We start from the raw sequence: 25,261 nt of genomic DNA on the forward strand, positions 1-25,261 counted from the left end.
GACCTTAACATTAATTCGTGTCATGTTTCAGGTTACCTAAAATTTCTTATCCAATATTTGCTCTTTTTTAACTGTTTTTTTTTTAAACAAGGAAACAACTGGCTTTAAACTTGTCAAATGCTAAATGCTACAGTTGGTTTGTTGCTAGCTTTTATCACTGCTGTGCTGCATGGAAAATGTAAACGAGAAAAATTATGGGTTTAATGGGGTATTTTAAAAGCATTTAAACTGAAAACAGCTGTCTAACATCCATAAACACAGAATTATATTAGTGGTAGGAGTAAAAGAATAAAACTGCTGTCTGTAAAACCAAAGCTGGAAGATAGTTGCATGACAGAATATGTCATTTTCCCTGAATATATTACTTTTTCAAGAGCTCAGATTAGTTTACTTGTAATGTCTGCAGTATTCACTCACTAGCTGCAATTTACCACTATATCTCCTGAGGACACTTCGTCTCCAATCTACTGGATAATTGTGTGAACTTGATAAACTGCCATCAGAGGACATCTCAGTAGATTTAACTTTTAATAATGTATGTTTTAAAATAATACTGTGAGACACAGGATAAAAAAGACAGTTATCTAAACATATGAGAACATGTGTCTCACTTCCAAAACCCGAGTAAAGCAGCATCACAACAAGCCACCGGCGGTTTATGAAGATAAAACTGTTTCTGGGGAGTTTGATGAAGAGGTGGAGGTCACTCATAAACATAAAATAAATCCATTTACAGAAGCCATAATACCAATGATTCCTCCTCCAGTGTAGTTTCAGGAATTTCATACTCACTAAAAAATGCAGCTACTGAAATCTGTTCTTATAGCACTAAGAAATTTTCATTTGACCCATTAATGTTCTCCTTGATATTTTTGTTGGTTTCAGTGGGAAAATTTAAGGCTTCCAGTAAGAACCTGATGTTTGCATTAGTATATCTGGGTAAAGTCGTGTGGAAAAGTTAAAAACTATTTCAGTTGTGGATCTTATGCATGAGGACATTGAAAAATAAGATTATCTGGATATTATTATGCACTAAAATTAGGTATATGCAACCAAAGCATGACATATTACACCATGCCATTATTCATTTAACAAAAACTAAGCAGTGAGTGGAAAACTAAGTGAACCCTTACTGCTTCCAGAGGAATTAAGAGCAGCCAGGTTCTGCTAATGAAATGTTCTTGAATAACTAATCATTAGCAGGTGTGAGAACCTCTGTGAAATGTTTTAGCAGTTTACTGGCCTGGAGTGTTCAGGTGTGTTAACACAATCCCAAAGAGGAAGGGCATCAACAATGATCTTAGACAAGCAATTGTTGCCGCCCATCAATTTGGGAAGGTTTGTTAGACCATTCCCAGGTCTTGTTTGGAAGGGTAGCCAGGAAAGCCTATTCTCTCTCGAAAATGAACATGGCAGCAATTCTTAGGTGTGTAGATTTACGTCTAAACAAACCACAGAACTTCTGGAACAATGTCCTTTTGACAGACCAGATCAAAGTGGAGATGTTTGGTCACAATGCACAGCAGCACCTTTGGAGAACACAGCATATCGGCTCAAAAACCTCACAACAACTGTCAAGCACAGTGGTGGAGGGCTGATTATCTGGGCACCTTGCAGCCATTGAGTCGACCATGAACTCCTCTGTATAGCAAAACATTCAAGAGTCAAAAGTGAGGCCATCTGCCCGACAGCTAAAGCTTGGCTGAGGTGTACTTAGTTTTTCAGATTGCATCTGAATTTTAGCTCAGTTTTTGTTACAGAAATGGTGACGTGGTTTAATATGTTGTCTATCTGAGGTTTTTCGGATTTTAGAACCTGGAAAAGAAAGTGTCCTGATACATAAAACTTCAAAATTGACAGAGGATGTACTTTCCTTTTCACATGACTCTATTGCATTTGAAACTCTGAACATCGATGCAAATTCAAAAAACACAAAGAAAGACAAAAATTTTTTTTTGCCAAACCTGAGCCAGTAAACTGTGAGCAGTTCATTCAGTTAGCATGTCAGATCAGTGTGTCGTAAAAATAGGCAGCGCTCCAAAACAAAGCTGCACGCATACTTACATGTCTTAATTAGCTTAGATTTACACATCTGGTGTATGTACTGCACCAGCATGTTTTCTCAGTCACATCGAGCGGTGTCTCCTTGGCCCAGAATATGTTGCCAGCCAATGAAGCGGCGTATTCTGGCACCTTCTGATGTTATTATATAGTGAAAGCATTTGGACATGATCAGTTTGTTGATGTGAAACTGTGATACTTGTTTTCTAGGACTCTGATGATCTTAATGCAGCTGCTGAATGCACAAAACATAATCATATAATAATAATGGTCTTATAAAAAATCTAATTGCCTACTGCTAGGCGTCATCATTGTTGTCACTTATATCTTTTATTTTAGGTTTACAATATGTCTATAGATATTTATTATTTTCATTGTTATTTCCTGTTGTAATGTTGCTCCCCAATAAAAAGTTATTTACAGATGTTTTGTCCGCTCAGCTCCCCAGAGACTGCACTGACACATTTAACCACCAGGTGTCACTCTTGGAAAGTGCCTGTAAGGTGGCTTTGCAAGAGTGAGAAACCAAAGCCCCGACTGATCTTAAAGATGCACAATATGTGCCAAACATTTCCACCAACACTGCAGTGAAGCTACAGGTTTCAAACACCAAATCACGTACTCAACATTCTCTTGGTAATAAAAGCTGCTTTTCTCTCTCATGTTGGAAAACAGCAGATGCAATGTGACGGTGACCTTGAAATTAGGTTCTTTTTAAAGAGGGAAAAAAATAAATGAATACAAGCGTCAATTCAAACTCTTTCTCGAATCTTCAAGGACTTATTCTCTTGTTTCCTCACACAGTGACTCAGAGCTTCCATTTACTTTATAAAGGTCACTAAACACCCTCATGCGGAGCTATCTGGCCTCACACAGCTGTTCAGAATCAGTCTTACTTTCAGGCTCTTTCCTTGTAGTTTCATTTGTTTCAGACTGAGGACACAGAGAGCAGTAATGTGCACTTTAATACATGCAATATGCCAAACAAGAAAACAACTCATATTGATCTTGTCCTATTGGAGGAGCGGGAACAGTACGACAAGTGATATATTCAGACAGGAGTACGCCTCCAAAATGGCACTTATAAAGGTTAGTTAGTTCAGGATCTCCACAACAGAAGTCAGACATGTATGTAGAGCATGATCCATTCAGCTTAATTCTTCTACAGAAGAGTAGTCACACTTTGTATTGTTTCTCTGATAAGTACAAGGTTACAACTACACAAGTAAAACTACCCACAGGCTGCATTTACACACACAAAAACATGGTGTCATTACATTACAACAACAAATCAGAAATGTCTTTTTTATCCCTTTAATCAGTGTTCCTGCTGATATATTCAGACTCGACAGATCTCAGAACCTTGGACTGATATATGCACAATGCCATCAATGATGTTTTTTCCAGATAAGGGAAAATAAGAAAGGTGTTGGGATGTTGACACGCCCCTCGTCTGCTTTATGCTACACAAACCGCTTTGGGAGAAGATGTTGGGAGTTTTTGCCAAAACAAAGAAAACTGATAAAAAACAAACTGTATATTTGCAACACAAAAACAAAAGAAGATAGTTTGACAATTAGGGAAACTCACAAGGTCTTCCCCTGTTTCCAGTTTTGTTCTAAGCTAGCTGGCTGCTGGCTAAAGCTACAGATTTGCTATGTTACACATTTCAGAGTGGCCTGAATCGGCTCACATCAAGAAAAAGTTGAACTTTGTGGAGAACCGCCTGCGAAGAGAGACATTTTCCTCCACTGCTGCCACCCGTCTGCTCTGGATTGATTTCTCAGGGAATCAGGTGACGCCTGCATGCTGGATGCCGCTCAGGCAGAGCGATTGCTGGCTGATTGGACGACAGCGTTCAGGTTATTTGTCACACATAGTGTTCACGGTGGTTGATGTAAACTCGGTCTGACCCACTCTGATGACACACCCACTCCAGGCGGGAGCGCTGTTGGGTGGTGCCTCGCATTGTTGGCCGTACAGGCCTCGCTGGGGGTGGGCGCTGCCTGTCGGTACGCTCCAACCTGCACTCTCCTCTACGAGTCTGCCGGTAAGAAACAGAAAGACAAAGCGTCATCCAGCTGATGCTCTTTCCTGCTGCTGAACACAACTGCCTTCTGGTATTATTCTCATGTCAACGTGTTTCAGGTGGCGCCCTCTTCATGCGTGAGCCTATAAAAAGAACAAGCTTATGGAAGCTTGAGTTGAGCCGAGAACACAAATTAAAATTTAAACCATCCTACATATTAAATGAGTTCAGCTTTGAAGCCTCTCCTCTTGATTTAATCACATAATGACATGTCATTTGATTGTTTTTTTTAAACCGCCTGTTGTGACTCATCGTAAGCTAACAAAGCAGAAAGGTTTGCTCTGAAGAGATGTTCTGACTTCCATACGTGCTTTTGAATTGGAGGCAACAAGACGGCGGGGTTTACCTGACACAGCCAGGCCACTTGTGATGCGTGGACTCCCAGAGGAACAGCCGGTGCTCTCTCAGAGTAGGGAGGGGGCGGCTTGTGAGTCGGAGGAAGGTCAATCCTTCACAGAGGAGGAAAGAGACACGGCAGTGATGAGAGATTTTTGTTTTTCAGAGCAATAAACTGTGCTTAGAAGAGTGATAAATTAGGTCAGTTACAGTTTATGGGGAGTGTGAAATCATTTACTGGATCGCATTTAAAGGGCAACTGCTTAAAGACACAACTTCTGAATCAATACGATGTTCTTCAGGTTATCACACTGTGGGCTTTAAGGTTAAACCAGAAAGCATGCAATACAAACTAAAGATGGGAGCTATGAGGATTTTTCAAGCAGGGAGGACTAAACAAGATGCATTGTGGGAAGTGTATCACTGTTCTTCCAGTTTGATGAAATCCGGTAGGTAAAAGGTAAATTTGACTGATATTCTTGAATATTTTCAAAAGTCTATTAAATTTCCCAAGTATCCCTTAAGCACTGGCTTCCAGTGATAAAAGTGGTCTAATAAACAGGCTTTCAGATATGGTTCCACATGGGTATAAAGGTGATGGAATTAGGAGTAAATCTGAAGATTTGCGACAGCTGTTCCTCTGAACCGGTGAAAGATGCTGAAGCCACAGCTCATTTACTGAAATCCCAATCCACTAACAGACTGAAACCTAGAAACTGACCTTGGCAATTCATAAAAAGATGTCATGACAGACATTGATTTTCCAGCAGTGCGTGTCACTTAATGCTGTGCCTCCCTTTCATACATAGATTACAGTTGGCGACTCACTGCCCCACGCTCACACCTGCGTGTGATGAAGGGGAGGGATGGGGCCTGCGTCCACCCCCCACCCCCACAACTCATTCCACCGGGACTTCCAGCCACGGTCACACTTAAGATGCTAAGATTGTCGTGGCATTGACCACCCCAGCACATGGCTGGTCAGAGCGTCCTGTCGTGTCAGTGCGGTGATGCAGGGCCCCCACCCAGCACCGATGTGGAGCCGTAACTCATGCTGTTTACTGCCAACATGCAGACAGTCAGCAGGGTCCTCTGAACTCGGCACGCACAGCAAATGTCCTTCAAAATTCTCTAAAGACTGAGCTGCTACTGACATCAAAATGCAAGTATGTACATGGTCTAATGTGATCTGATAAAGGAAACATAGGTGTGATTATAAGCTGCGTATAAAATGACTGAAAATTAGACTTAAATGCGGCACCAGTACTTTTTGTTGCAGCTCATATCAAACTGATATGATGCATGAATCATGCATCACTGAAATTTTACCAGTTTTCATAAGATTTCTTCTCTGGAAGATCTTACTTATTAGAAATAACAATAAGTTAGTCCTTCTTTGAGGAACGTTTGATGCTACTTGAGTGTATAAAGGCCCTGAAGTGAAAAGCGATCATATCGGTAGCTTGTTCATACCCTTCAGCATGACACATAACAGTGTCCTGTAAGTCCTAGCAGCAGCAGAAGGGAAATAGAACTCGTGTGAGCAAAGGACAGAACAGTTCTTTTTTTTTTCTTTCTTTTAAATCAACAGTGTTAGAAAACAATCATTTTTAGGGTTGAAATACATTCTTTTAATGACGCGACCATCACCCTCATGGATGACATTTTGCTGGTTGCCTCGGTTACATGTAAACCCAGCAGGTTATGATAAAAGGTTGTTGTTTTCTGGTTGGGCGTTCAGCAGTGGTTAGAAATAAAAACTTTTTGGATAGGGTCTTAAACATGAACATCATTTTTAACCTTCACATGCAGTTGTTCTCAGGACCACTCGAGGTTGCATATTATTGGTTGTATCTGCCTGCAAAAACAAAGGCCCCCTGGGTGCATTTTGAGCAGGTTGGTTGTGGCGGTTAGCACCAGCACCCACCAGCAAGAACCCTAGCGGTCCAAATCTCGGTCGGGGCCTTTCTTTGAGGAATTTGCCTGCTGTCCCTGTGCATGAGTGGCTTCTCTTCAGGTATTCTGACTTCCTCCCACAGCCCCAAAACTGTCTTGTGAGGATTCTGATTTATGTCTGCGCTGACCCAGTGATGGAGGGTACCCGCCTCCTGCTTAATGGTACCTGGAATACGGTCCAACCCTCACGCGTGGAAAACAAATGAATATCGAGTTTAGTAAAATACTGTATTTGCTGTTATATTGCAGCATTTTAAATTCTTATTTTTTTTAAAACCATCACCATGCTGTCACACACTATCAGGGCCGGACAACGGAGTCATCAGCCTGGCCCACAGTTTAGGGGGGGGGGGTAGGCTCCTCCTGTACTTTTGCTTTCTAAAAGACGAAGAGTTTCACCTTTATGAGCTAGAACCCAACCGATCCAGTTCAGTCCCGTATTTAAGCATCTGTAAGCGATTTAGAAATGACACAACAGATGCAGACATAACAGGGCACAGAGCTTTTCGTGTCATACACAGAACTCTGGCAGAGTGTGTAAATAATTCAAGCTGAAAGTTCCTCTTTGTTCTAACATTAATGTGACTGCTGTAGAAACAGGCTGAACAAAACAGGACAAGGGCGTGATGCCAAGAAATTATCTTTCCTCCTTCAACCATGTCCCGCAGCCTCCCTGCTCCAGGGCGTGCACCACTGCAGCGCTCTCCACAGGCGCAAGGAGCAACTCCCCGAACCTACCAGCAGGCTTCAGTCACCTCCCGAGGTATCATGACATTATTTAACCGGCCGAGCATGTTAGACAGCATGAATTATTTGTTAGACTTACACTTTGTCTGTGAAGGCTGCTGGAGGGGCTTTGCGAGCAGTGAGGATCACAATAATGAAGACGGCGATGAGGAAGAGAGCCAGGACTGCGCCCATCACAGCTCCGGCCACAGTGATGGAGTTTGACCTCTCTGCTTGAGACTGGTCTGAGACAGAGTAGAAAGAGGCTTCCAGTACACCACAAAGTATGAGGAAATACACAAAAGTTTCACCTCAACTTTTGTTCTTACATCAGTTTAAAATTATTGATACACAAAATCAATACTTCTACATTTTATTTGCACTTTCACAGATTGCAGCAAAGCAAAGGATGTTACACTTTGGAAGCATTTTTTAAACGTTTACAACCTGTAACACTTTCTTTTAGGCAACTTATGCACAAGCAGCTCAGAGGCATCATCCCTCCAGCGCTGTGCTGTTTGCATTGCATTATTTAAAAGTGTTTCTACTGAGAAAAGTTGACACTTGAATGATTCCATAAAAGTTAGTGGCTATGGGAGGGGCCACTGCAGGAAATGCTCCGCCTTTTTAATTAAAAATGAGCAGCTCAGGCGGTAGCAGGGATGTTCTTTTGAGTTGGTTGCCACTGGTTCCTCTGGTTAAGTTCTCAAAACTGTCCAAAGCAGGTGGGTTTTGAAGAGGCAACGAGGCAGAACTGGACCCACAACGGCAGCAGCACGGGTCAGGAGGAAAAGAGGCTGAACTTCTCGCATGTTATCAGCGATTACCCCCCTGGTTACACGAGGAACAAAGGAGTGCACAGCAACTTTCCCCATCTTGAACTCTGCTCCATAATTAAAATGTGTTATAAGAGATAATAAAAGCAACTCAATGTTTGCACAATGAACTTTGGTTTTTATTAAAGTCTTTTACATGTAAGTTATTATTAAAGTTCCTTGTCTTAAAGGTCAACTTGCACTGAACAGTGCTTGAAAAATATAGTCTTTGTTACTACTTCCACATCGGGGAAACTGTCTTTACTACAGCAGCCTTACAGTTAACAGAAAAAGTAATAAATAAATAAAAGAGATCAAGTGTATACATGTCAAACATACTGTATACACAACAGTACAAAAAAAATATAGAAAAACAAACTAGACACATTAACTGTTCACTAGAAGGTCAGATTTCAGGCATTATCACATGTTTGTAAAGGAAAAACAGACAGTTATTGCACACAACAAAGACAATACACTTAAACATTAACACTGGAAGCTTAAGTTAGATGATGTTCTCTGATGTTGAGTATGGAAGAGTTACCAAAAGGTTAAAAAGGTACTTTGTCTGAAACGTCTGGGTTCAAAGTCTGAGGGAATTTGAAAGACCTCTGCATCGTGGCCCCTCTCCCTCAGTGAAACGGCACATTTTTGTCACACACTTAGTGTCTGGCATATAGAAAAGTCGCAGCGTATGTGGCATCGTTTCCAACATTTATTTCCGTCCAGAGTTGCATCAATTTTTCATCAACATCTTGTAGCATTCCAAAGATTCTCAGTGGGGTTAAGGTCTGGACTCTGTGGGGGCCAATCATGTGTGAAAACGATGTCTCATGCTCCCTGAACCGCTCTTTCACAATTTGAGCCCGATGAATCCTGGCATTGTCACCTTGGAACATGCCCGAGCTGATGGAATAACCTCGTCAATCAGTATATTCAGCTGACCTCATTCTTTGGGTGCATAGCGTTGCTGAACCTAGACCTGACCACTTGCTGCAACCCCAGATCATAGACTGCCCCCACAGGCTGGTACGGTAGGCACCAGGCATGATGGGTGCATCACTTCAGCTGCCTCTCTTCTCGCCCCAACGCACCCATTACTCTGGAACAGGGTCAATCTGGACTCATCAGACCACATGACCTTCTTCCATTGCTCCAGAGTCCAATCTTTACGCTCCCTAGCAAATTTAAGCCTTTTTCTCCCAATTAGCCTCACTGATAAGTGGTTTTCTTAAGGCTCCACAGCTGTTCAGCCCCCATCCCTTGAGTTACAGCTCTGCGATGAAGCAGACGTCCGCGAGGGCCGAAGGTCTCCTCAAAAACATTCTTCTTCTGCTAAAAATCTAATTTTAACCTCAACAAAAAGGTGTTTCTTTGCGTTTTAGGCACACCAAAAGCAAAATCAGCCATCAGGATTCCTGCTCTGCACCAGCTCAGAAAAGCTAAGTGTGCGCCGTCTCGATTCTCTTCCGGAAACAGTTCAGACTACTCGCAGAGTGAGGCTGTATAGGTATGGATAAGCATGCACCACGTTGTCAAACTAACAAGCTTTAACAAGTTAAGTTCGGTTTGCTTAGCTGGGAGTCACAAACCCGACCAAAACCTACTAGTGGTGGGGGTTGCTTTGGTGTACGCTCAGGAGTTGGCCAAACTGTCCCAGCCGAGGGATTTCAACAGCTCCAGAGATCTCGGCTTTATTACCCAACAGCTAGTTCTCCGAGCTCCAGACTTCCCATGCGAGTGACCCCTTGGCGACCTCTAACGAGTGCTCGGACTCTAGAGCTAGTTTAGTTTAGTTAATCCAGACAAAAGGGAACAATTCTACCCAATTTAACAGCTTTATGATGAGCTAAACATGCTCTGAAGTTTGTCCTTTTGAGCAAACTTTAATCTATATTACATTAAATATAACTGTCACTTTTGTCTCATTTTTGGTGATAAATATCTACATTTCAGAAATGCTCTTTTGAATGACTTCACCCCCCCTTAAAGAACATTATTATTGCCTGAACATGACCTGTTGCCTGTACTGCTTTATACTTTGCATTCATACAGCTGTGAGGACAATCAAATAGAAAGACATACAGCTGTTAAGGCTGAACTAATTTCACATTTTTGACAATCTGCTGACTTATTTACTTTTCCTCTTTGTGTGAACCTACCATCATTCATCCTCATCTGTACATGCGCTGTTGTTCCTCATTTCGTGTTTTTTCTAGAATGCAGGAATTAGCTTTGCTCCACCATATGCCTGCATATGCTGCATGCTGTCGGAGGGGATTAGGATTAATTGTGATTAAGATGTATTAAACTGAGGCAGAATGCTTTGGCCAATCAGCAGTAATGTGTAAAAACTGTGAATATGGGACACTGAAGGAAGTGGAGGACAAAGGAGGACACGTGGAGGCGAAATGTGCAGTGGTCAATTCCACTTAATTTAGCTGCTAAGGTAGGGGAAAAAAAATCAATAGCGTGCCGAGATGAGAATTCTGAATAACAGTTCAATTATAATCCAGAGTGAATAATTTGGGGGGTTTCTGAGCTCTTCTTCCTCCTGCTCTCCCCTCCCCCTCTTCTCTATTCACGCTGTCCTCCAACAGTTAATAACCATTCAATTACCTTTGATGGCCGCTGAACTATAACAGGGACCTCTTGAGTTGATCAAAACGCCTTAAAAATGTAGTTCATCAAACCAGCTGCTTCAGTGCCTTTCACCAGACGCTTACAGGGACCTTCACAGCGAGACTAAAAGTGCTTTAAACCCACAATGCATGAAGCAAATTACAGAGTTCACTGACGAGTTTAACTTGATGGGTTCACTGGAGAAAAGAAAGAAAAAAAGCTGTGAAGATGGAGGACTGGAGCTTGGTAAACTGCATCCTTTTGATTATTTGGTGCCGTTATCTTCATAAACAACTCAAATGTTCTTTTGACATGTCCCCTTTGAAGCTCCTTTGTTTCAAATACCATCTACTCTGGAGGGGCTTGGATTACTGGTGTTAGTGCTGGATCAGCTGTCCCCACACTGGGATTTAGCTCCAGATTTGGCTCCTTTCTGTCCCTCGCAAGCCTCTCCAACTTCAGCACTTTATCGCACGAACATCATCGCTGTGGAGCCAGAAGAAGTGCACGCTGCTGGTAAGTGAGGTCAGCGCCGCAGACAGACTTATGAATTAATGACAGCACAGTTCGTGGCCTGAGCTGAAGTAAGGGAGCGAGTGGAGAAACCTCAGTGGTCACGCTTTTGCCTAAACAGAGCTGACAGCGAGCAGAGGCCCGTGTAACGGCAGTGGACTGGGGAGATTAAAGCACTGTTTAAATATTTTCAGTTTTAGATCGGTGACGGTTTGATCCAACCTCTTCTGCGGAGTCGATATCAAAGTCTCTCCCTCAAACACACACTTGTCAGCGCTGCCTCGCTCCACACTGGCTGAGATGTGAAGAATATTCTGGGAAACTGCAGACGAAAAGCAAATCTGCGGCTCTTTTACACAGGTGTCTCAAACAAATTCAAGCGTTGCTGGATGACATCATTACAGCTCCTGAGCTGCTCCAGCATTTATTTTCAGACTGAGCATGTCCTACTTCAAGGTCAGGAGTGACAACTGCTATGACCACGATAAGATCTACAGAAAGAAAGACGTCAGGCGAAATGACAACTTTTTTTTGTAGGATGGCGATTTGTTGACCTGTCGTGAGAGCTTGACGTCAAGGTCATGTTGGCGGGTTATGCCCTCATAGCCAGAGGAGCTCTCTGTAAAGCAGCAGGGCATAATGGGTCATTTTCACTTCCAGTGGCTAATTCTCTCTTTTTGTGCCTTTCACAGGCGCACGGTTAACCTCTCAGCTCCACGCCGGCCCCTGCACCCCTCTCTCCTCCGCTTTCTGTGGCCAGGTCGCGCTCGTAGGAAGACAGCCTCCATCAGCAGCTCCAGATGAGCTTGTTGCCATGGGGACAGTCAATGGGCTGGAGAGTGGGGACTTTGGGCCAGTCGGAAACACTCAGCGTTTAATTTTACCAGCTGGTAGACATTGGGAGAAAGACACGGGGTGAGAGCGTGGTGGATTCATAAAGGAGAGGAGCTGTAGGGGAGAGCGAGGGCCTCTCTGTCCTGAAACAAAGCAAACTGGGACTGGTGAAGGGGGCACAGGAGGTGCCGAGTCTCCCCCTCTGCCAGTCTCCTGACCACAGAAATACCAGTGGAAAGATACAGTTCAGTCCTACTGTACCCAAGTGACAAATGCAATAAATCAACAACCTAAATCAGGAGTAACAAAAGAGGAAGAGAGATGAGATGAAGAGGAGAAAAAAAAGAAAAAATTGAATTACATCATACTCGGCGTCCCAAATGTGCACACTGGATTTGGGGTGGTGGGGGGTGGTGTGTGTGTGTGTGTGTGTGATGCAGCAGTATGCGTTGGGGAGCTAGAGATGATGTCATTTATAGATGAACAAAGAGGCTGAGACTGAGCAGTCTGAGTAATGGCAAACTGAAAAAGCTCCAGAGAAAATAACTCACAGGTGCTAAGGTGCTTTATTGAACAAAAGTATCTCAAAAGGATTGACAAAATAATGCTCCACCGCCGTCACTGACATAAATATGTTTTTTTCCTTCCACAAACTTACATTTTCTCCTATTTATATACATGTATTTACACACACATACATACACGCACACACAAAAAAAAAACAAGATCACAAGGTGCTTTTTCACTGACAATGTGAGACTGAAGGTTATTATTCAGTCCTTTGATCAACAGTGACTCTACAGAAAGCGAAACCCCTGACAGATACCTCTGAAGTAGAGATGTAAATAATTTCACATCCAAATTCATTCAAGCTTATAAATTTGTGTGTTTTTAATGCCTCCAGGTTTTCAAATACACTGCTTCGTTAGTCGTCCCAGGTTTAAATGGCACGAAGAATTCCTCTGGACACAAAGTGAAATCAAACCAAACATGAAACAAATGAATCTCAGAGCAACAAAACAGGTCATCACATCAATAAGTAAACAAAAAAAGACATTTCCTCTAAAATATCTAAGGCACTAGTCGTATTTTTCAACTCAAAGATGTATCTCAGGGTAAGGATACTGATGACAGGTCTCTATACAAATGTCAGTACAAAAGAACTTCATTAATCCAGGTGCAAGGCTCAAAATTGACGAACCAAGCGAAAATAGTATATTGATTAGAGGAATTTCCGTCTTAGTGCATAGAAGCAAACACAAAAAGGGTTCAGGCTGCCGTGCTTCCTGTTATTTTCTGAATGTATGTGGAAATAAGCAGATAGGCAGAGTGGTCGTCAGCGGCAGACTAAACCCCACAAAATATTCTCAATTTATCAGTCTGAATGAGGCTACGCAGCAGCTGACAAACGGCCAACTCTTAACTTTCACTCCCATAAAAAATATGATAGAAAGATCTATTGGGATGGATTTGCCCAAGTGTGGAGATATGTTTTCGCCTTTTCTACAGAGGCGTGTGGAATATTCTTTGTAGCGCTAAACAACTAAATCAAACGGGAAAATAACTTTGCAAAAACACTCCCCGGTTGCTTTATATCAGTCACACTTTTCTTCATGCCTACGAGCATTAGTGTGTAATATTTGCCCCCCCTTCTGTACCGGGGTGACAGCAGCAATCTGTGACACACAACGCGGGGATATTAATGCAAAAACACTTTCCCTTTGACAAATAAAGTCAGGAAGTCACTGAAATGTGCACCTTTTGTCTACAGAGCTGAATTACTTCTACTTTACTGCAGTTAGGAGTCATTCCTAGCTGCTCTTTGTCAAATCTCACGATGACAATCGCAGCCTAATCACTGCACAAAAGTCACAAGTGGACAAAAAAATGAGTAAGACAGTTCCCATTTCAACATCTGCTACTGCGATATTAAAGTATCTTTTCTATTTCAAACTACCCTGTACACAACTGTGATCCATTAGTTATTTGTATAAGCTAATGATCAGCTGTTGCCTAGTAATACTTAAGTTAGACACTTATCCTATTTCTAAATACAAGTTAAACAAATATTTGGCATCTGGCAACAGATACTGTACAGGTGACGACACTCAAGTTGGCATATACTCACAAACTAATCTCCATGACAGAAATTGTTGGATCTCCTCCATACAGTGTGGTAAATAGGTGCAAGTGCCAAAATACAATAGATTTGATCTGTATACAAAAACTTTATATCCTCACTACATCCATAATAGCTTAGTCAATGTTTGACACCTGAACCACTGGGACTCTACAGCCCAATGACACTGACAAGTCTTAAATAAAAAGAAACACCCCCCTCCTCAGTTCAGTCACAGTACTTGGTACATCCTGCAATGTTTGAGCCTTTACTGGCAATACAAAAAGCCTGGATCTTCTTTTTAATCCAGCTTGGAAAAAAGGATGATGTCATAGCTCCTCAAAGTAAGATTTTATGATTCAGTGAGGGCAACAAAACGCTTTCCGACCCCGTGCTGTGAATGAGACTTCAGGTAAAAAGTGCCGACGCTCACAGCTCTCAAATGAGAAACCAAAACCTGACGTGTGGACATAATTCATTCGTTTCTATAATGATGTAATTGAATGTTAAACTGTTAAAGCACTAAAAGGATGGCAGAGCATACAGAGGCACACTCCAAACACAAGTGACAGACTCCTGCTTAGGGTAGAGAAGTTAAACCATCAGTGGAGAGTGTACTTTGTAAATCATTTCTTTGTGACTGGGAGGGCAGCGTATGATGGCTGCCTACAGAAGCCTGCTTCAAACAATACCCTGCTGATAGCGCTCTTGAATCTCCAAGAGGCCTAGTTTGGTGCCAGTGTTCATATTCTCAAATGGACCCATTATAATCTGATAGAAAACAGGAAAATGTGGACATATGTGGCCAATTAATGAAGAGAACTAACCTGAAACTCTTCCCAGAAGCCACTAAAAATCACACAAAGGCTAAAAAAAACCCCCGAAAAATAATTAATATTATCCCTGCTATTTCAACTTGGACAAATTTGTGGCATTCAATATAATATTAAGGCTCAATCTGCTATTAATGTGCACCATTCAGTCGCCGACCCTTCCCTCCTGATAATAAAACACAAGCATGCAGGAGAAATGCTCTTAAGTTCACGCATCACCAGGACATTCAGAGGTCAAGTCCTCCAGCACAAAATCCTTACATCGTGATTTACATTAGAGTCGAAAACACCACCATTATAAAGCTCTGTGGAAACACATCTTACATCAGAGTGTGAACGGGTCATCAGTCATCAAGGGGTCCAGATTAGTCAGGAAGATAAATCCTCTAAAATAAATGATTATAAATGATGTCTATTATGGCTCTGCTGTGTTGTCGGGAGGTTTTGGGGAAAAGGATTAAATAAATCTTATGATTTCACCTCCAGTTGTGGGATCCAAATGAATCCTGCTGACGGTTCAGAGGTTCTGTGATCTAATGAGTGGAAGCTAAATCAACTCATACAAACTATGGTGCAGTGGTGCCCAGATAGGTAGGTATACTCTTAATATACAACCAGATATATTTTTACTTTATTTTTTTTAATCTGCCCGTCCAGCAAAGGATGAAACACTATGTTATAAACAGTGACATTTAAGAGTGTTTAGTTGAGTCAAAATGGACAGTTGCACATTGTCACATACCCTGCTTGACAGGACATAGCGAGGAAATGTACGAAATGAGCGTCTCTTCCTAACCGACCCGTCGACTGAAGGCAACTACCAGTGAGAGGTGAAGAAAGGCATGTCATGTCTTTGCCTTCCTGAGAAAACAAACAGACTTGAAGCAAACTGCTAAATGTGATGCACTTCATATGGGATTTAGCAGTGGGTACGACTGAAAAAAACCCCCAAAACAATTGGCTTTACTTCAGAAACCCACGTGTACCCTGCACTACACCACCGCATACAAATTAGACACATTCCATACCAATTCACCTCACCCTCAGGGTTAAATTGACATCTATGAAGTCAGTGGGACTTGGCAAAATGCTATAAGTCTTCTAAATACTTTAAACATTTTCAAGTTTAGCCTTCAGAGCTAAATTTCATCACTTTTGCAATCTTTTCAAAGCCAAATCATTTCTTCTTTTCACTCAACTGGACTGAAATTTGTGCTCAACATCCACCACACCCAAAGGAAAATCTCTTACTAAAAACGGTCAGTCGTAGTTCTCACTGGGCTCACTTTTTAATACGCATTCGTATCTCCAAAGCTATTTTCACTCAGGCTAACGGCAGCCTTCTTTTCTTTCAAAACGCAGGTCGAAACATTGATGGAGACAAAAGATGAAGAATAAAAATTTTGAAGAAAAATATAACTTATGGAGATAATAAAGACTCTTATCGGGTAATCTTTTTAACAATTAAAAAAAATTAGCAATGAATCTTTAGGCACAAATTATCCTAAAGGTGTCATCAATATTTGCTATAAATTTCAAAGCAAAGCAGTAAAAAAAATTACTGAGGCTCAATATGATGAAATTAAAGCTCTGTGGGCAAAATTTTAAAAACTAATTGACAAAAAAGTAGTTAAAGTAATAGTACTTTGCAAGATCCCATGAATTTAATTCAGCAAGTCCATTATTTCAAAGTGAGTTGGCACGGAAACGACCCATCGTAAAGCTTCATTTTACCAAAATACTGACTTTGCAGAGACTAGAAAAACTTCTTAGACACCCTCTGGTAATCTGGAAGTCCCGAGGGCTTCAACTTAAGACAGTAGTGATGCTAAATTAATTGTGGAAGTCCATGTAGTAAGGCAGCGACAGCACATACAAATTTCTTTTTTTTGTTCATCTCTACACACACTAAGTCCTAACGTGCCCCGTTCTGTATAGGCTATCAAACTAGTTGAAAAGTCCACAGTCTGTCCACAACAAAAAGAGCAACATCCTACCTCAAGTTTCAACCTGAACACTTGAACAAGTGAACTACAGAGGAGCCTAGTGTGTGTGTGTGTGTGTGTGTGTGTGTGCATACAGAAGAGAAATAAGGTGTTTTTCCTAATTCAATAACCAAAACTTTGCAGCTCTGCCACTGCAGAACCACGAGGCTCGTCAAACATACCACTCTCTACGTGAGATGACCGAGCCATCTGTATGAGACACATAATCACCCTCAGCCCCGTTATCGTAGCAGTCGTCCGACAGGTAGGGGGAGCAGTTTCCCTGCGGTTTGGGAGGGCGAGGGTATCTGGTACATCTGGCCTGCTGTGGACTAGAATACTGTGCGTGTTCATGATTCTGTTGATGGCTGTGGCGACCGCTCTCTCTCATGGCCCTTGTGTACCCGTTAATGGGATACTCTTCTCCGTTGTAGTTGCTACGTTGACGGCGGTCACGTTCATGTTTGAGCTCGCGGCCGCCCCACTCCTCTCGGTCGGGGTCCCGACTGCAAGAGCTGCTACCAGCTTTGGCCGGACGGAGTTCATGCCGTGTAGGGGCCTTCTGAAGGTCATTGGGGCCCAGGTACTGCTTGGTGTAGTAGTTGCCATGAAAAGTCTGTTGTTTCCGTAGGTAACATACACCAACCAGAGACAATAGCAGTAGCAGGAACAAGGCCCCTCCCACGGCCCCACCCACTATGGAACCAAGGTTACTTTCAGGCAGGGCTTCAAGTGTGGGTGAGCTCAGAAGGACAAGCCCTTTATCAACCACAAAGGTGGAGGAGGAAGGGCCAGTTAGGACAGGAGCGGTAATGGTGGAAGGCATGGTGGGAGGATCTAATGAGGGGAAGGAGGGTGAGGGGGGAATGGAGAGTGAAAGGGAGAGATGAACAGACAGAAGCAGAGAATGTCAATGCCAGCTACATCAGCATTTTACTAGGAAGGGATAGGTTGACAAAAAACATCAACTAAACTACGGTACATATGCTCACAGTAGCCTGAGGTTTGTAAAGCCATTAGTGTAACAAAACTGACTTCAGTTGGCTCCAAATACACAGTTCTGTACAGACATCTGTTATATCTGAGTGACGGTAACACAGAGATGGAATTTATCTGGTGGCGCCCCCCCACTGTTTGTTTCTTTTTTAAAACTCACCTCACTAAAGTAAAACTTTCACCTTCATTTTCACAACTTTCAATGGAGCACTGAGGGCCTCCGACTTTTAACTTTACGTTTACACTGAAAGGGATGAAGAGGAAGGAGAGTTGGGCAGCCTGAGGCGCACATCCAACGAGCAGCAAGTCGAGCTCGAGATTCTGGGGGGTGGGCTTGTACACGGTTTATGTGCACGCTTAAAGTCAAGTCTGCTGATTTCCCTCTGCTCAGTCCACTGGGAGCACCGTTATCCGGCTCGAGGTTGTTAAAATGCAACAACCCGATTGCAGACACAGGCCTGCTGTGGCAGATGGCGGGTGTCTGCTACACTGAAGCCCCGAAGAGAGTGACGGAGGGTGGGCGACCAGAGAACCGGGGCCATAGCCATGTCTGCTACTTAAACATTACCGCCATGCTTGTACCCAACTTGTACAAGGCTAATTATTATTAGACAACAAGCCCATGGCAAAGTAAAGACCTTTACAACATATATTTACATATATGCACAAACTGAAACTATACCCCAAATAAAAACAATGATTGAACCGATGTTCACTTAAACTGTGCATTTCACTACAAACTCAAAACCAGCATCCTTGTAGTAACGTACACTAAGCTGTAGCTCTACATCTTCTCTCCATCTTCCAGTTGGTGCCACTGTTACTAACATAATGAGAACACTGCTGGCAGCAGGGTGGGGGTGGGGGCTCCTGCAACACAGGGACGAACAGAAACTCACCACATTTGAATTTCTCCTGCGATCCAAACAAGATGGTGGCACGGCAACAAACCCGTTTTAACCTGAATATCCCTTAATTCAGACTGATGCAGTGTTTTCAATCGACTGATTAAGGATTAAACCAACACCCTCCTTCGTGGTAATTTGCGCAGGCAATAAAAGAGCAACGCCCTGTTCACAAGCAAAGAGCTTTTAGTTAAAAAAAACTGAGCTTTTACACTTTTAAATCCCCGAGTAGACGGCAAACGGGCCTTTGGGGGAATGCTGATGTCTCAGCCTATTTACCACCATTTCCACGTGTGATGCACATACTTTGAAAACCATCACAACAATGGCGGCTACGTACACATTTCTCCATTGCTGGCTAGCTTTAGTTAGGCTGGTATCGGACTCGATCAAAGAGTTTTGGATACATTGAGGTGAACCAATGAGCTTTCGGTTCTGAAGTAGCCCATAAAGGGGATTAATCTTACGGCACATGCTCAAAAAGTTCTGTCTTGCATTTCGAGGTGTTTTTAATGTAGATGTCATCATTACCTACTGGCCCAGCACGATTACTTTAGCAATCGAAGGAATTTCTCTAAATCAATTATTTTCTTTCAAACTAACGGAGGGAAAATATCAGTTAAAAAAATAGAGAGACATAGAAAAAAGGTTTTCATTTGAGTCCTTAATCTGGAAATAATGCAACAAGTCGTTAAAGCCCGACTCCTATGGATTCTTTAAGTAGGATTTTTTTCTCATATGTCCACAACAAAATAACCTCAATCTTATTCAAAGTCATTTTGAACTAGAAATTGTGTTTCTTAATGCACCCAAAGACCGTTTTCTTTTTGTTTTTTCCCCTCAGTTGTACTTTAATAACAAACCAAAGGCTCCTGATGAACTCAAAGATTCATAAACACACCTTGTACAAAAATCACAGGACTGGGAGCCGACATGGATTAAAAACTTTAAAAGAATTTCAATAGTTCAACTCATCATTTTGGCAACCAGGGGTCGTTCTTTGCACCTATGTGCCCAATCAGTGCATGTAGAAGCACTTATTTCTGTGACCTTATTTTTCACTACACCATGAGAAGAACATCAGCCTTGAAATGAAGTGGGTTAGTGGTTATACCCACAAACAGACAAGCCAGAGGCTATAATCATAAGCAGCTACAGCAATGGAAAGAATCTCAGTTGAAAAGCTCTAATGGCGCTGCAAGATTGCGCTGCTACTTTAACCTCAGTACAGGGCCAGATGTGAGGCAAAGATTCACAGCTATAGATCTGAAACATGAAGTCTCCAAGTGTATAAAATGTACAACTACATGCAGAGGCAATGAACTGATGGGAGCACATCCACAACAACGCATACAATGAAAGGCGCACCCGCATGTATCAACTCGTGCACACCCATACAGGTCCTCTCAAAGGAAAATGAAATATGGATGATAAATAATAAATAGGAGTTGAAAAGGACTAGTTAATGTTTTATGAATCTGGGACATCATCTCACAGTGAGGCTGCAGGCTTTTGCCTCTTACTGCATGACACATGCAAAAAAATAAAAAAAGCACATAAAAGAAGGCAAGAAAGATATAAAAACAAAACACACAAACACACATCATAGTCAGAACTTCAACCAAGAAGAGAGTTTCCACAGGCAAGAGGCATTTTGTGAAACCAGAGGAGCATGCTCATCATTTACATCAGAGACGTGACATACTTGGACAAAAAGCCAGCAGAGCAGAGCAGAGCAGAGGCAGTGCACTGGTGTAAAGGGGCCTTAAATACTGGCAGCCGTTTGGCCCAGGAATACCCCGTTTAAACATCTGGAGACCTTATGTTAATCAAAGCTAATCAGCATGCAATTACAACCAAAACCAACATCAGTGCGAGCGCACTGTACCGTGGGTGACGGCTCGATAGGACTCAGTGTGTACACAATGGCTGAGAGTCATACAGTGTCACATTTCAGCTTGAAGGACAATGTCACGGCAGCGATACCCTCGATGACGTGCCAGCATGCACAGCGCTTCCTAAGGGAAGAGAAGGCAACCGGAGTCAGCCGTGTTCCGGTGCGTACACTTTGCTCACCTTGTATGAGAATGCGCACATCACGGCTGCGGAGGTTGATGTCATTGGCAACCTCACACCTGTAAACACCGGAGTCATTCCGCTGGAGGGGACGCAGGAAGAGCAAAGTGCTGTTTATTATTTCCACCCCTTCTGGCATTTCACTGTCCAATCTGGGATACACAAAAGACAGAGCTGGATTCTCAGACGATCACTCAGACACATGCGACATCTTATGTAGAATTAATGGAAAATATTACAACTTCATACAATCATTTCAATGATTTTGGACAAGTAAAAGACTTGAATGGCAAAACTAACGCAACTATTCAATTGCTCACCTTCTGTTTAGGCCTACTTTGGTTAATTTTGCCAAGTTTGTCATTAAAAATCACCCCGAAACTTAAATTGCAAAAGTTTTGTGAAGCAGTTTCGCCCAAACCTTTGAAGATGGTATAACTTTAACTACTCCTGGGTACCGTAGTGGTCTGATGGGGACAATTTCAGCTAAAGATGAGACTGAAACTAGAATACACAGACCTGATCCATCTGAAGTGATGAGCTGGAGGGTTTGCATTGGCTTTGCATGTCATCTGAACATTTTCCCGGCCCACATACCAGTCGCCATCGTATCCCACAACTGAGATATCAGGAGCAACTGTAAAGAGGAAAACAAAGACTATAAAATGGCAAGAAACATCAGCAAACAGCATTCAAGCATTTGCTGCTGTGTTTAAGCAGTTCAACACATGGTTTCACAAGGTAAATGTGAAAAATATTCTCATTGTATTTACAATCCTGGTAGAGAACCCAGGGTGCACACATGCAATAAATCCCACCTCTGAAGCCGCTTTCACACACAAACATCAGTGGTGGCATGTGAGAAATGTCTGCAATACCTGCTCCGGACTTCTTGCATAATCCCCAGAGTAAAACCTCCGGAACATCAGCGTGTGAAACAATGTATGAACGGTGTCAGCAAATATTCCAGAGCATTTAATGTTGTTGTGCGAGTGAGAGCTGGAGAGAGTTTGTCCTCTGCTGACCTGTATACTGCTTTCCCCTCACTCCCCGTTACTGTGTACACGTACAGATGCATGCAGTGCTCTGTTTTGCATTACGCGGTGCCTCCCGCTCACTTTAGTCACTTGTTCCCCCCCCACACCTATTCCCTCACATTTCCAGCTGGGAGAGTAAATCTCCTGTAGAAAGCCTCCCGCTGTGATGCGCTTATGTGAACAGAAACTGTGGAAAAAGACCGAATCAAACCGTCCACACATACTCCGAACATCTCTGTTTTTCATGTGTGAAAACGGACGGTGCAGCATACGAACTACAGCCGAGGTCAGTCATGGACCACAGACCCGTCTTCCCAGCAGCCACCATGGATCACCATCATTCAGAAGACATGAATGTTATGATAGTTGTGACAACTTAATTCCACATCATCGACACATTTCCAAAACCATGACATCATTTTGGATGCCATTTATAAAACTCTAGCTTTTCTGCTGGTTTGCATTTGTTTGATTTAAAAGGAGTCATTTTAACTCTTTCATATTTTAATGCAACCGCAGTCAACACATCTAAGGAGCCTGTACACAAATATTCTCTTTTGTTTGTCAAGTCAGCTGTTTTCAAAGGTAAACTGGTGAAGTAAAATACATTTTCAATAAAGTCCCCTACACTGCACGTTGAGCTGGTAGGGAATCCTGAAGTCACTCTGCAGAGCTGGGTGGCGGACGACACAGGTCAGTTCGTGGCCCTGAACATGGCGTGTGGGCTGCCAGATGTAGCGTACTTGGGTGCTGGTCGTGCCATTGACGTCATCAAATAGCTGGACTTCTGACTTGCCAAAAAGGTTGGACTCCCATGACACCTCAGCGGGGGGCCGAGCTCGCTCTGCGATACAGATGGCCACCACAGTTTCATTGCCACCGTCGATGAGGGCAGTTGAGCCAGCAGACACGTATACTTTTGGCTCCACTGTTAATAAAGAGAGAAAAGGTCAATTTTACAGAGATAATTGTAGTTTTTGAAAGGTTAACATGACATTTCTGTTTTTTCCTGCATTAATAACCACATTCTCATCACTTCAACTCAGTTCAACCCATCATTTGCAGCTGGAGCCACAATGACAGAACATGTCATGTCTGACTGGGCAGTGGCAACATCCGATCCAAATAAAAATGGGTAATTCCCTCAGCAAATTGAGAACACAGCCCTGAAATCTGCTGTTGCATACAAATGAAACAAAGGGCTCTCCAATACGAAGACAGCCAGTAGACGCTGACTAAACTGGTGTTTTCTGCTGTGGCAAAATCTGTTTTCCTTTCCTCCTTATTTTGGGAACTTTCCACTGAATTGCAGAGAAGAAACTGAAGAAAACAGGGCCCATGAAAAAAACCCCAAAAAAAACAAATTCTATTATCTTTTGAGCAATTTACATAGAAAAGTATCATTAAGTAATCAGTGCTTTTACTTAAACATTTTGCCGGGTAACATCAGTCATAACAACATAGACAAATATAAATATCTAATCCAAGCTGAAATGGATTCAAACTAAACTGCCCTGCTCAACAACTAAAGAGATTGTTAATGTTTCCATTATCAAAAAACTCAAACAATTAGTGCAATTTTAAACAATTAAAAGGCGACTCAAGAAGACTAAAGGTGTTTTGATACCCAAACCCTGCACCCAAATGATCTGAACCAAACTTTATGTTGTTAAAGTCCATCCATTTAATATAATAAAGTTTGGTGTTACAATACACTTCACGACCTACAACCTATTGTCATCACCCACACTTCACAGTAAACTTGACATCGATTAATTTATATACGGGTAAACGGTTAGTGGGGGGGCTGTAAACATCTGAATTAATGTGGTAAATGGAAATATCATTCCATTTCCTACCAGCAGCACAAACTTCAAGTGCAACGCTCGAGGCTACTTTGAACATGAAATCGACCCCTTTGCCGACAAAGAGGAAAACATTGTGAGCTGTTCTGTGGGACGTGGAAACTCCATTTACAGTGACCGCTGAGGTGAGAGGGTCTATTTCCCTTTCAAAAGGTTGCGGAAGCCCTCTTTTTGGACCATTTTCATAAAATCCATGGGATGTTTCACACCTTTAATTCTAAGCTGGACCAAAGTGAAACATACTAAATACACACAAACATACTTACCAAGAACATTGACAGTAGTGGAGGCCTGAGTGTTTCCCAGAGGAAACGTAGCCACCTTACAGGTATAGATCCCGATATCAGAAAATCCCACATTTTCCAGTACAATGGTGGCATCGTGAGAAGAAGGCGAGCGAAAATACAGGCGATTGATATACTCCGGAGGAATGGAGGTGCCAAACTCTGGGTTGTACACAGCCACAGTGACGGAGCCTGAAGGTAGACGGCGCTCCCAGGAACTCTGAGTAAGAGTCAGGTTGGTGCCAACCTCCACCCTGCACTCCAGCGTCACATTCTTCCCCAGAACGGCACTCACCCTTTTAGGCACGACCACCTGACTGCACCATGCACCTGCCGGGGACACGCAAAACAGAAATGTAGTCAACATTCACAGCCTTCACAGGCAAACGACTCGATTTGATCAATTTCTTAAACTGGAGACATGAGACAACACTTAGGACTTTGTCACATTGAGTCATTAAACAGCCACAATGATTATTTTGATGGTTAAAGCTAGGAATCAGGAAGCTAAATCCATTCATTCTGGGGTTTATGGGTTATTTCAGCTCACTAACCTGCAAGTTGCTGTGTGAACACAGACCTGGATAATGTGTCCTCCAGGCGAAAGAGGAAAGCAACCATCCAACCTTTTATCTGCATACAATCATCTGGGATCGTATGGAGACTTATTGGAGCACATGGCACAATTTCCTCAACTGTGTGGTCTCATTAATGTTGAACACACTGTGCAGGGGTTGGCCCTGCAGACGACAGCCTTTTCAGGGAACACCTCGCTTATTTTAGCAAGATGATGTCAAATCACATTCTGCATCACAAGACGATGCTTCTGTAGTTCCACAACCATCAACAACTGATGCCGTTACAGACTTCTGGCAGGGGGTTTCCTGAGTTTGTTTTCTTAGTGCCATATTCAATTAAAGAATTTGCTGACTGTTTAATTTCCATTTCTACTCCCATTACAGAGCGTCCAAACCTTTAGAAAACCGGGCTGAACCAACTAAATCAACAGTTACAGCAGCAGTAGTTCAAGCATTTCAAACCCGAGCACTTGCTGCCCCCCCCCCTTTAAAAAAAAAAAAAAAAAAAAAAGGCCTTCTCCAAGCAGTGAACACCAAGTACGTTGCCCCCCCCCCCCTCCTGCACCAGCATGATTTCTTATTTGATCACACTGCCGTCTGGTGCCGCTATTCAGTATTCAAGGTTTAAAAC

General features: G+C 42.5%; 1 protein-coding gene across 2 annotated transcripts in view; it reads right to left on the reverse strand.

The window, feature by feature from the left end:
- Positions 1–3,080: 3,080 nt before the first annotated feature.
- nectin3b (nectin cell adhesion molecule 3b) overlaps positions 3,081–25,261 on the reverse strand; it is a 30,340-nt gene continuing 8,159 nt past the window's right edge. The window contains exons 2-8 of one of the 2 annotated variants that reach the window (XM_072375502.1): positions 24,035–24,382; positions 22,532–22,831; positions 21,386–21,503; positions 20,867–21,018; positions 7,269–7,413; positions 4,497–4,599; positions 3,081–4,105 (exon numbers count right to left, since the gene is read on the reverse strand). In XM_072375502.1, coding sequence (XP_072231603.1) covers positions 3,932–4,105; positions 4,497–4,599; positions 7,269–7,413; positions 20,867–21,018; positions 21,386–21,503; positions 22,532–22,831; positions 24,035–24,382 — 1,340 coding nt within the window. In that variant the 3' untranslated portion in view covers positions 3,081–3,931. Of the gene's footprint in view, positions 4,106–4,496; positions 4,600–7,268; positions 7,414–16,411; positions 17,727–20,866; positions 21,019–21,385; positions 21,504–22,531; positions 22,832–24,034; positions 24,383–25,261 lie in introns of those variants that run through there. The other variant, XM_072375501.1, reaches the window with a different exon arrangement.

This window comes from Leuresthes tenuis, unplaced genomic scaffold (assembly GCF_036924035.1).
Source record: "Leuresthes tenuis unplaced genomic scaffold, fLeuTen1.0.hap1 SCAF_21, whole genome shotgun sequence".
Classification (NCBI taxonomy): Eukaryota; Metazoa; Chordata; class Actinopteri; order Atheriniformes; family Atherinopsidae; genus Leuresthes; species Leuresthes tenuis.